General features: G+C 43.0%; 1 protein-coding gene across 2 annotated transcripts in view; it reads right to left on the reverse strand.

Annotated features, from left to right (window-relative positions):
- The window catches only part of DHX37 (DEAH-box helicase 37), a 114,864-nt gene that overhangs the window by 48,519 nt on the left and 52,666 nt on the right, over positions 1–13,679 (reverse strand). For both annotated transcript variants that reach the window (XM_073627880.1, XM_073627889.1), the window contains exons 9-14: positions 12,957–13,070; positions 11,126–11,227; positions 2,152–2,266; positions 1,883–1,981; positions 411–484; positions 149–296 (exon numbers count right to left, since the gene is read on the reverse strand). In XM_073627880.1, the coding sequence (XP_073483981.1) occupies positions 149–296; positions 411–484; positions 1,883–1,981; positions 2,152–2,266; positions 11,126–11,227; positions 12,957–13,070 (652 nt within the window). The remainder of the gene's footprint in view (positions 1–148; positions 297–410; positions 485–1,882; positions 1,982–2,151; positions 2,267–11,125; positions 11,228–12,956; positions 13,071–13,679) is intronic.

Here is a 13,679-nt window from a genome sequence, read left to right on the forward strand (position 1 = left end):
GTTTCCTGGTTGTCCTGAAGACTTGGTGGCTTATATACAAATCAGTGACCAGGTACTATTATGCAGCATGTAAAACCAGAACTTCTGATTTGAGCCATTGATTCAGAATATAATGTTTGTATGAGTGGGTAATAGGATGTGATCAGACCTTCCTCAGATCCTCCATCTCCTAAATCCAGATCAGAATCTGATCCCTCCCCTTCTTCATCATCACCGTCCCCTCCAGCTTCCCGGTCTTCATCTCCTTCATCCAGTGGCAAAGCTGAATAATTGTCCAAGTTTATTTTAGGCAAAGTCTAAAAACAAAGACAAGGTATGTTCTTTAATGATTTTTTATATATTCTTATAGTTATAACCACCATTACATGGAGTTTTGTTCTGAAAACAATAGTTTGAACTTGGACACTTACTACGTTTTTCCTGGGTATGGACTTCTTGCGCTTTTTTACAGTTTCTGAGGAGTCATCATCATCATTTTCTATGGCTACAACAGAAAATTTAAAGCTAGATGAACAGCAAGCAAACACTTTATATACAACATTTTTTCTTAAAACGTTACTATAACCAAAACATTTTTTTTTAGGTTTTGGATAAGGTAGGAAAGGATTAGAGCTCGTGTTATGTTTTTGTCCAATCAGAGGCCTGTTGTAGAGATTCTTTCACCTCCTGTCTGGTAAAAAAAGGTTGTCCACAAAACAGGGTGTGATAGGAAACCGCAACACAGGCAGAAGCAATATTGCTCATAACTTCGGTGTGTGCAAGGACGCATTGGCCATCAGCTGTGTTCAGCTCTGTACAAAACAACAAAAGTATGAAGTATACATCTAAGCGTTGCATTTTTAATATCCTTGTGCATGAGCTCAATACAATAAACATCTTGTGACACACCTGCTAGCTGACTTCATGAGCATATTCTATTTCTAAGGACAGTATTTTGCATTACCTATCTCTATCCTGTTTAACATTCTCATGTTTTGTTAAAGAAAATACACATACAAATTAAAACGTAGAATCTAGTGCCTGTAGCAAACATTACAAAAGGGGACCCCAGGTATACACCAAGGGTAACCTATCCAGAAACTGCTGGGTAGTGCAAGACAAAAGGTTTTTGACAGTGTCCAATCACCTGAAGGTAGCAGCATATATCCAATAGTCCAGGAATACTAGCCCCGTGTCCTGTGGGGGTCCCCAACCCCCGGGCCGCCGCCGCCTGTTTGCAGCTGGGCCGCAAAGACTGCACTGTCAGAGGAGCGGCGGCAGGCGAGCAGAGAGATTACATAATTTCTTACTGCCTGCCCTGCATCACTGCTGATCTGCCCTCACTCAGATACCACCACTGCACCGAGGCCTGCCTCTGTGCTAAATGGACCAATCCGCACATCTGCGACAGGTGACGTGGCAAGTGAGAATCCGCATCTGGTGGCAGGCCATGTGGCAAGTGAGAATCCGCATCTGGTGGCAGGCGACGTGGCAAATGACAATCCACATCTGGTGGCAGGCGTTGTGGCAAGTGACAATCCGCACTTAGTGGCACGCGACGTGGTAAGTGACAATCTGCATCTGGTGGCAGGCGACAGTGGCAAGTGACATGCTCAGGACTCCCACCGATTCTGCATTACGGCGAGTTGAACTATTTCACTTTATATTACAAAGTAATGATAGAAATAATGTGCTTCAATCATCCTGACACCAAATCAACCATGGTACTGTGATGATTGACTTGCTAACATGAGCCATTGCCCTGACAATTTGCCCGCAAAAAACCCACCCGCCCCTGCACATTTTTCTTCTATGCAGCCTCTCCCCGGTGTCAAAAAGGTTGGGGACCGCTGTTGTACTTTACAATTAAGAAATAATAATTTTGCTGTTATGCAAATCTCACCTTGAGCCTGTTTTTTTCCTCTATACGGAAACATTCTTCTCAGCCGTCTACAAAGGGAATGCACTTCTGCTTGTCCTGTGAGAAACACCAATATGCCCCCTAAAAGGAGAACATAATTTGACATTAAAATGTATCTTTGACGCTGCCGTTTTGTAATATATATATCAACTACTTCTAAAGTCACATACTCCTGTACTAGTTTGCCAGAAGCCTCAACCATTTTGCATTTTAATATCTTATGAACTCTCATACAAACTTAAAATATCTACCTGGAGGAAGCATCCTGTGTATCTTGCAGATCTTTCTAAAACACTCCCCTGTATAGTCATCTAATGGGGTACGCTTATTGAAGTGGACAGTGACTGGAAACTGCCTGGCATCCACCTAAAATATATAAAAAGAAAAAAAAAAAAAACAGTTGACATGCAATGTTGCAGGCTCTAAATGCATGCTTCTTACCGTCTGAACAGACTTTTCCTTGGGGAATGGAAGTTCTTTAATTTCCCCATACATTTCCTAAACCATAGCAAATAGACTGCATGAATAAAATTAGATACTAGGTGCCTGAACAACCTTGCACGCATCCTTTTAGAGAAGAACTGAACGCTGAAAGCCGTTCCCAAAAAAGGCAGGCAGAGGGCAAGAGACTGGTCACCAGCATTACATAGTTTATAGGGGGGGGGGGGGGGTTTGTTAGATAATTACTTTGAGAATAAAATGCTGGTTGTTGAAGTTTTTTTATGATGCACGATATTTGCACAGCCATTTATATAATAGAATACCCAACTTTTTGGTAAAATATAAAATATGCTGTGGCGGGTAAATCAATACCAAATGTGTTAATATTTAAAGGGGTTCTAAAGGCAGTTTTTTTTTTATCCTAATGCATTCTATGCATTAAGATAAAAAGCCTTCTGTGTGCAGCAGCGCCCCTCAGCCCCCCTAATAATTACCTGAGGTCCCTCTCTGTCCAGTGATGTCCACGAGTGGCTCATCTCCTCGAGATTCTACTTCCCGATTGGCTGAGACACAGCAGCAGTGCCATTGGCTCCCAATGCTGTCAAAATCAGCTAGCCGTTTAGGGGTGAGAGGGGGCGAGGCCGGGGCTCCGTGTCTGAATGGACACAGGGAGCTGTGGCTCGGCTCGGCTTCCCCCATAGAAAGCTGCTTGCTGTGGGGGCACTGAACAGGAGGGAGGGGCCAGAAGCACAGAAGAGGGACCTGAGAAGAGGAGGATCCAGGCTGCTCTGTGCAAATCCACTGCAACAGAGCAAGCAAGTAGAATGTTTGTTATTTTTATAGGAAAAAAAAAAAAAAAAACGAGACTTTACAATCACTTTAAAATTTGGAATGACGACAAACTACGGTACCCAAAAATCTCCAGGAGCAACAATTCAAAAGTCCTTACAGGTTACCAGTTTAAAGCTAAACTTGAGCTCTGGTGTTAAAATTGTTGCTCTCACTCTAATGTTGGCGGCAATAACTCACATGTGTGGTTTACGTATGCTTCCGGGACCTACATGCATGTAACATTAGCGCATGAGCATGTGGGCATTTTCATTTTTATTTATTTTATTTTCATTTTATTTTTACACTTAAAAAAAAAAAAAAAAAAAATGTATTCAACTTTTATGCGATTATAAAAAGATGAAGAACAGCTGGGGCAGTGACAGGTACTAATTATTGAGCATTTAGGTTTATAAGACCTCTGATCCCTCCTATGCGCCCCCCCCCCCCCCCCCCCAAGAATCCAATAAAACCAAGCAGATTAAATGCTTGCCTGGCTGGTAACGGCCAATAAAACAACCAAAACCGGAAGTGATCAAATCCTTGTCACTTCTGGGATTATTAATCACAGATGAGAGTGAAAAAAAGATGTTCCTTCTTCTCTGTGCTCAGTCAAGCTGACAGCTTGCGGCAGTCCCGACTCCCTGCAGCTATGATCCTGGTATAACCATTTCCACCCAAGGATGTACAGGTATGCCCTAAGGGTTGAAAATGGCTAAGTGCCTACTCTTCATAGTGAATAAATGTAATCTATGTATTTGATCCTCATAGCTGAGATCCTGTGTTTTGCAAAGGGGTACATTTCCTGATTTATCTCTGGAATGTTTGCCCTTTTTAATGCACAAGAGCATTTTGCTAGCTTTGTACTCATAGTCTCATGTAATTGTATTGGAAAGATCTGGGTGGAAACTGGAAAAGTGATCTGGGGTGTGCCGAAAGTCACATGGTCAGTATGCCTAAAAGGGGGCATACCCAAATAGAAGTAAAAGAGAAGCGATAGCCAGAAAAAGGGGAAGGTTGGGTGGGACACGAGAGACACCGTCGACAGGCAAAGAGGAAGGAGGGCGGGTTTAAATACATCCCGACTCCTCCTACAAAATCAGCAGGTCAGCCTTCCATTTGTACTCAGAGTCTCACGTAATCGTATTGGAAAGATCTGAGTGGAAACGGGAAAAGTGACCTGGGGTGTGCCGAAAGTCACATGGTGAGTATGCCTAAAAGGTGGCAAAAATAAAAAACAGTAGTACGAGCTAGCAAAAGATTGATGAAAAGAAAACGTATGTGACATTGAGCAGCCAAACCGCATGAAAGCCCATGACATCTCCACAAGTGGATCTGGGACATAACCGGAGATGGATGCCTACCTAACTACTCCACAACGTGAAACACGAACCCCTAGGAGAGAAGCAGCAGAAACGGCACTTATCCAAAAAGAATGGCCAAACCTAGGTATGGCAGCAGGGTATGGCGATGTTTTATGCACTGCGCTAGTGAAGAAGGGAGCACCAGGGACAAGCAAAGTGGCCCGTCCCTGGGTACTTCCGCTGATGCCACCATGAGTCGGTCTAGGACTGTGACCGGGCGCTAGCTTGTGGAAAGCTTGAGCTGAGAGTGGCAAGAAGGCAATGAACGCAAGTAGATACTGAATGTTTGTAACAAATAGAACCTAGGACACTGAGACGGAAAAACCTGGAAGGAATCCCAGGCCGTGTAACCAGCCTTCCTAGGCTTAAACTGACAACGACTTGTTGACCAAGCTTCAATTGTAGCATGAAAGCCAGGACGTTGTAGCACAAGGGTACATGGCTGGGACCTGCTGGAAAAACAGGTAACTAAAATGGGACAGAACATCTGCTGCTGTAAACACTTCCTTACTAATGAACCTATAGTGAATGAAAAATGGAACTGAAAGGGCAGTCAGATCAGCCTACATACAACAAAGAGTAAAGACCTGAAACTGTTTGAAACCACCTGAGGTAGACTGATGGGCTGGTGTTTGCGTGGACAAACCATCTCCCCTTGCCGTCCGAGGGACGTGGGCACAGAGGAAGAGACGTTAGTTCCCGTAGAACAGCGGGACCCTGTTGGAAAAGTATGATGAGCAGGAAATCACTCACACAGTGGATGACTACCTGACAACATACTGCATGGGAGAGTATCCAACTGAATGCCAGTGTGGAAGTATCTAATGGCCAATGGCTGCTTAAGGACCCAAAAGAAAATTTAGTAGAAAAATGACAGACCCCACCACCTGAGCCTATACCAATGCCTGAGTGAGGGCTGAACCCGGAGTTTACAAGGAAACCGTGCTGCCATGTATAGAACCCCTAACCGGAGCCGGATGGATGGAGGCAAAGTCTTCAAAATCTGCTGCCAGTGAGTTGACCTATGCAAACGAGAACTAACATTGTCATAAACAAGAGTTAACCAAATGAATCCCCACCTACTTCAAGAAAAGGGAAAACTCCTGCTTCCCTTACCGCTACTGAAATAAAGGTGACCGAGAATAAATGACAAAGTAATTGTTATGCAGGACTGAAAATATGACAGTCTCCAGAAAATAGCAAGGTCGAGATACCTGAGGCATGTGAGGCAGATTAAAAATGTAACTCAGGCCTATGCAACCTGAAGACGTGTCAGGCAAGAGACATAAGAAGTGTGATGTGATGACGTATGCACTTGTGACAAGATATGTGAGAAACGGATGAGGAGACTTGCCACTATACCAGCCAATTAAAACGACTGTCTCAAACCTTTGGAACCCAAGAATGTAATAAGTAACCCTGCTGAGGAGCGTTGCCGTGATCCAACATGTAGATATGAACCTGACTTGTGTATGAAATGATAATGAAAGGAATGTACCTACCTGTAACGAGCCCCTTGCTCGCTCGGTTTCACTCTCCCGACACTCCTCTGCAGCTATTGAATCAGATTGCAACGTCTGATAGTTCGGTCATCCAATGCTCTGGGATTAGAACTTCAGCTATGTGCCGTTCTAACCCAGTTGTGTAGCTCAGAACAAACACCAGGCAGGCTGTATGTAAGTTCAAACAGGAATCTATCTTTATTGACAAAATACAGGCTTTTATACACTCAAAGTGGAGGTGCAGACCTCCTGCTCATATTACTCTAACAATACAGCTGTAACCTAATTAACCTAATTAACATGAGCTATTTAACTAATCCCTTTAGACAGCCTAGATGACTCAGACATGACCGTTAGGCCAGACTGGCCGTCTTGTAGTTCAGAAAATCCAATCAACATTATCACAATCAACATAGACTCTTCCTCACACAATAGACAGACAGGTGTTGGAATTTACATCAGCATCTCCTAACAGTATCTGTCCCAGCATTATGAATCAGCCACTATTCCAATATGGCAAATCCAGGATCCCCAGAGTCTGTGTGTCCTGGGGGACCAGGACCCGAATCCACAGTAATACCACCTCAAGAGTCCCCAGGCATACAGCTCACAAAGAGCACCGTTCCCCCAAATGCAAGGGCCCCCAATCGATCGTCAAGAGGCTAGCATACAGTCCCTTCCAAAAGTCTCTTTCCCGGCTATGTCTGTCACAGTACCAGTCTGAAGAAACTAGCCAAGCTGAGTTACCTGAGGCACATCAGGCAAATTAAAAACGTAAACTCAGTCCTATGCAACCTGAAGACGTATCAGGCAAGTGATGCTAGTAGTGAGATGTCATGACGTATGAGCTTGTGACGTGGTCATGAGCGAACGGATGAGGAGACTTGCCACTGTACAAGCCAATTAGAAATGATAACTCAATCCTTTGGCACCCATAATGTGATAGGTAACCTTGCAGTGGAGTGTTGCCGAGAGACCTAAGGTGAAGATGAACCTGACTCATGAATGAAATGAAAAGAAACGTACGTTGTGCCGGACTGAAAACGTACCAGTCTCAAGAAACTAGCCAAGCCGAGTTACCTGAGGCACATCAAGCAAATTAAAACGTAAACTCAGGCCTATACAACCTGAAGACGTGTCAGGCAAATGAAACGAGTAGTAAGATGTCATGACGTATGAACTTGTGATGTGGTCACAATGAGCCTGAAAACATGTCAGGCAAGTGATAACTTATTGAACAGAACCAAGATGTAATGTATGTAACACAGATGAGGAGACTTGCCACTGCACAAGCCAATTAAAAACGACCAACTCAATCCGTGCAAACCTGAAACGAGACAGGTAACTGCAGTGGATAATGCCGTGAAAATATAACTAAAAATTATAAAAACATATGAATGATACCCAGCAAAATGATGAAAATAACAACCATGAACTGAATGAAAAAAACACACAACTGGGCGAGGAACATAAACTTCGTACAAACCGCGAGCAGACTGCGTACAAACCATGAGTAGCGTGAGCAGCATGAGAACCGAGGCTGCATGAGAAATGTAGTTGCACGAGCACGTAAACTGTAAGAGCAACGCGAGATACGTGGAAACCCGGGAAAAACGTGAATGATACGGGGAAAACGTGCGTCACATGGGAAACATGCGTAGGCCTAGAAATGAAAGTTGCACTAGAAATATAAAAAATTGCATGAGAAGCGTAACATCCCAAGAGAAACGTAACATCGCAAGAGAAACGTAAAATCGCAAAAGAAACGTAAAATCGCAAGAGAAACGTAAAATCGCAAGAGAAACATAACGTCGCATAAGAAATGTAAAGTCACATAAGCAATGTAAAGTCGCACGAGAAATGTAAAGTCGCACGAGAAATGTAAAGTCGCATAAGAAACGTAAAATTGCATGAGAAACGTGACTTTGTATTGAAAACGTAGAATCGCACGAGAAACGTAAAATCGCAAGAGAAACGTAAAATCGCAAGAGAAACGCAAAATCACAAGACAAACATAACATTGCATGAGAAACATAACATTGCATGAGAAACATAGAATCACATGAGAAACGTGACATTGTATGAGAAACATAAATTGCATGAGAAACGTGACATTGTATGAGAAACGTAAAATCGCATGAGAAACGTGACATTGCATGAGAAACGTAAAATCACATGAGAAACATAAAATCACATGAGAAATGTGACATTGCATGAGAAACATAAAATCGCATGAGAAACGAAAAAAATCGCATACACAAACGGGCAATGTGGGCACCCACTCACCTGACAAACCCGCAGTCGAAACCAGTGTGCTAGGTGCAAGAAAGCTGTCTAAACCCCAACTGCACTGGGTGCCAGCATGCAGTACCCCCAGCAGGGGATTCCTTCATCCATGCTCCTAACACCCAGTGCCAGTACCCAGCTCAGCCATTCAGGCGGACCGGCCGAACTGGCAGAGCCGGGGTCATGAACCGTGACGTCATGTATCAAGGAGGATGACGGGAAATGTAGTTCCACATATGCCATGCTGCATATTCCGAGACTATACATGCCCACAGACACGCTCAGCCCACACTTCTGACTGGTGAGCAGAAATCAGCACTCCAGTCAGAAAGAACTGTGACTAACCCGCCCCCTCAGCCATGCCTAAACCAATCCTATGAGCCCAACCCACACTACCCTCATCCATCCCATTGCCTGGACAAGCTCCTCGGACATACGGCCGGTCTTCAGACTGAGTGGCTCTGCCCCCTCTATGCTCTGACCCGGCGGTACACTGTCCGGGAATGACGGGAGGGATGAAGGGGAATCGGATGATGAAGCAGCGCTCCGCAGTGGGAGAACACGACAAGAGAAAAAAAAAAAAAATTACTGAGGGTGGAGGACCAGGCTCTGGTGGCCGGGGCTGGGCGCTGCCCAATTGAACGAACCAGTCACCTGGCCTGTGCGTGAAAAGGCAGGCAGCTCCCCCGAGACTCCCACCCGCATAAACCGCAGGCGTGAGTGCCTGGAGAAACAAAATGAACCTGCTGCAGCCCAACCCGAGATGCCATCTGGCTGAACGAAAACCGGAAGTGCCGAAACCGGAAGTGACAAGGAATACGTGAGCCACCACTGCAACACGAGAGAACAACCAACTGCAACAATGCAACAGAAGTATATCTGAGCTTTGTAATGTTGGCAAGAAAGACAGCATGTTTGAATTTATTTGCTTTTTACAATGTGAATTTTACCCATCACACAAAACATCTGTATGTACTTCATGCTGGACATTGCTAAGTGGTGACAATATAACATGACCGTCTGCACACAAATAATGACAAACTCTGTGCTGCTATTATTCCTTGGAAAATGTTAAGAATGTAGTAAATCCCTGCATGACTGCAAAGGGGTGGCTAGAAACTATAATAGGATTTAGAGGATTAAGGAGGAAACACCCTTCAATATGAAATGAAAAGCAAATTGTGATCCAGCTATTTCCATATTAAACATAACTTGGTACTATTAGCAAGAATCATTTTAACCCACTGACGCCAACATAACACATATATGTGGTCCCAATGCGCTGGCCTTTTTTCTGTTGGGTCACATATATATGCGTATCTCTCTTTGTGCTGGGAGCGCACGCCCAGCACAGAGACCAGGGTCTCACCGAGAGCCCTGGGGCCTGTACGAACGATCGAGACCCGGGACTCCCGGGCCACCTGGTTACTGTGGTAGCCTCTGATTGGCTAACACAGTGATCAGTCACTGTGAAGCCTAACCCTGTGTTTCTCACTCTCTTTGTGAATGGAGAGGAAAGATAAAATGTATCTTTCTCTCTCCTTGCAGAGAGAAAAAAGTGTGTGTAAAAATAAAAGAATAGAAAAAAAAAAAAAAAAAAAAAATACCTAGATCAAGGTTTGATCTAGTTCAGTGCCAGGGTTAGTGTTAGGGTCAAGTAAGGGTTCAAAGGTCAGTATATTCTGGGCAGGATTTATTTTATTAGGTTCAGTGTGTTTTAGGTAGGACAAAACAAAAACAAAATGCACACTATTGTTTCTGGGCTGTACTACAGAGTACAAACAACAAATAACATATACATATGTGGTATCACTGAGATAGGAGGAGGAGAACTTATTTTGGGTTGACCTTTGATAGTAGGTTATGGTAGTAACAAGAAATGTACAGCTACAATAAAAAAAAAAAATTCACTATTTTGGCCCAGTTTTCCTTTGATTAAAAAAAAAAAAATAAAAAAAAAAAATCAGTTGATATCCATAACCATTTACTACCAAATGAAAGCCCAATTTGTCCTGAAAAAAACCAAGGTATAATCCACCTGGATGCACAAAGTAGTTGTGATGATATGTACAGTTTTTCTAACACATGTCAAAGTTGCAAAAGTGTGCTTAGGCATTAAGACTTGTTTTACCCTTATGCCGCGTACACACGAGCGGACTTTACGGCAGACTTTGCCCGGCGGACTTTACGACGGACTTTCTGAATGAACGGACATGCCTACACACAATCAACCAAAGTCCGTCGAATTCGTACGTGATGACGTACGACCGGACTAAAATAAGGAGGTTCATAGCCAGTAGCCAATAGCTGCCCTAGCATGGCTTTTTGCCCGTCGAACTAGCATACAGACGAGCGGACTTTTCGACCGGACTCGAGTCCGTCAGATAGATTTGAAACATGTTTCAAATCTAAGTCTATCCAACTTTTGAGAAAACAAAGTCCGCTGGAGCCCACACACGATCGAATTGTCAGACGAAATCCCGTCCGCAAGGCAAAGTCTGCCGTAAAGTCCGCTCGTGTGTACGCGGCATTAGGCGTAAAGAGGTTAAAGAGCTGCTTGCTAAGGGTGACCATACATGATATTTCCTGAGAATGAGGGAAAATATCTGACCATCCATGAATGAGGTGGAAACTACCAGAATTTTATCCCAAGACCCAAGTAAAATACAGCAATGTACATGAATTTTCTATGCTCCACAGTAAAGAACAGGCACACACACAGTTTTTCCAAAATTAGAAAAAAACTTTCCCTGTGAGATAAAAGCACCTGATGATGTAAAGGAACAGAGAAAGAGCTCACTCACTTTAATTACTGGAGGGGGCACTGGGAAAAGTCTCTTGTTTTCTGTGAAATCCTCAATGCGCAGGGTAGCAGACATAATAACTAATTTTAAAGGGCTCCCTTTCTGTTAAGAAACAAAATATATCAATTAGAAAATGACTGCTGCCTTTAAACAGATGTTTAAGGTAACAAAGAACATTTATTGCTATATTACAAGTAAACATTGAAGTTGTGTTAAAGTTAGACAGTTCAGTGGATCTATCCAAAAATGTAATATATTGTTGCCCACCAGTTCTTAGAAATGAGGCCAAATTAGTTTCCTTCTTTCTCTTTATTTCCACCTGGTGATCCTGCCAGTAACACACTGGCAGGATCACACTTCCGTCCTAAAGTGACAACACTCACTCTTTATTGACAGAGGAGTAGCATTGTCAAACTAAGACAAGAAGTGTGTAAGGACTACAGAGTATTCCCTTCCTTTTGCGTAGTCCTAACATACTCCTGATAACATTGTAGAATGCACAGGACAGCACTTGATTTCTGACAGGATCAATGCGGTTCTTTTGCATGTATGGAAAATATAACATATTTTCAATTGTATATTTAACAGATCAAAAGGAAGCAAATAAGAGAAGTTCATTGTTACATAGACTTTAAGTAGGACCAAGGTCTCCTTTGATTTGCATTTTAAAAAGAAAGTGCAGCCAGAATTAGAGAGCTTCTGGGTGTGCAGCATTTTTCATATGATTCTGTGGTTCACTGGCTCACCCTCTCATGCTCCAGTGGGTGTAGATGAGACTACAAACACACACCTGCATTTTTACAAAACCAGATTCAGGGTCATTCTGCAGATAAAGATACCAGCAGCTACTAGCAGCAGGTGCACAAGTAGGATAGGAAAAAAATCAAACTTGGCTGTATTCCTTGAGGGCGCAGACTAGGGCTGCCACATCATCCCTTTAAATCAGGACACATATTAATTACACAGGTTCTGAGGCCGATTTAATGCAGATAAGGCACCGAGTTTAATTACCACCTTAATCAGCCACAGAACCTATGTAAATAATGTGTGTCCTGGATTAAAAGGGATGATGTGGCAGCACAGACACACTATGGCCTTGTTTATACTTGTGCTTTCCTGAAAAGCATCTTGCGTTTGGAATGCTGTTCAGAGAGAATTTCACAGGCAGGGAGGAGTTATTATATCGCCTCCTATTTTAACCCCCTAAATGATGGACTACCATGCCGCAATTGCATGCATGGCGCACAGTTGTAGTGTGCCCCTATTTGAATAGGTTACGTTTGCCGGGCGCTAGTGCTCACCAAACATGATAGGGGGTATGATTCCTGCTGCAGCCGTGAAGCAAAGCATCGTGGCATGTGTACATCCCCGGCCGCTGCCTTTCCAGCTAAAGGGGGGAGCAGTTGAGGCATGACTGGCTGGGTTGACAATGGGTCTACATTTTTCTGCACCAGAGTGATTTTAAATGCAAAATCATCCTGCTTGATCAGACTGCACCTTCAATACAGAACACAAAGGGGTTGATTTTCTAAAACTGGAGTGTGCAAAAACTGGTGCAGCTGTGCATGGTAGCCAATCAGCTTCCAATGTCACCTTGTTCAATTAAGGTTTGACCAAAAAAAAAATTGGTTGGTTTCTATACAGAGCTGCACTTGATTTTGCACTCTCCAGTTTTAGTAAACCAACCCCTAATAGTCACCCTATAGTAGCCTGTCTTCTAATAATAAAAAGGCTGCTTCCAACTTCCTAAGGTAATTCTGATAATACACAAGATTGGATTGTTCTTACTCTTTACGGTAAAAGGAGAAAGCAAGATAGAACCAAAATTAACCTTTGTCCGAAGAGGAACAATGCGCGATAAGAGGCCGATTAAAATATCAGTGTACACACTCCTTTCGTGAGCTTCATCAATTATTATCACTTTGTACTTGTGTAACAGGAAATCCTGAAACAGAACAAAAACAATGGCTTAAATATTCACAATCTAAGATAAATACTGGTAGACTGTAATCTATATATATATAAAAAAAAAAAAAAAAAAAAAAAAAAAAGGATTTAAAAGTAACTCCCACCTGAAAAAGACATCCACATAAAACTAAACATGCTGAACATTAAACACTTTATAGTCATATGTAAAATGTACCTTATTTCAGAAAACGTACATATCTATTTTTATACTTCAGCCTTTTCAAAGTTTTTCAAAGTGACATAGCCAGTGCCTCCTCACCAGTGCAGGGAGCACTTGAGTAAACTGCAAGACCTTGGGGAAAAGGCCCTGAGGGCATGGCAACATAAAATCAAAAAGAGGCAGCCCTATTTGTAAAGGTTTGTTTTAGGACTGTCAAGAGTGTATATACTGTATTTTTTGGCGCATAACACGCACTTTTTCACCCTGAAAATCGGGTGCAAATAGCGTGTGCGTGTTATACACCAATACTTAAATTTTAGTTACCTCGGAGGGGACAGGGAGGGGGGCGGGATGAGCACCGTCAGATTACATACAGTGAAAATCTCCTGTTTACTTGGCGGCCTCTGTAATAGGAAGTTCCATCTC

Source organism: Aquarana catesbeiana, linkage group LG01 (assembly GCF_042186555.1).
Source record: "Aquarana catesbeiana isolate 2022-GZ linkage group LG01, ASM4218655v1, whole genome shotgun sequence".
NCBI classification, from domain to species: domain Eukaryota; kingdom Metazoa; phylum Chordata; class Amphibia; order Anura; family Ranidae; genus Aquarana; species Aquarana catesbeiana.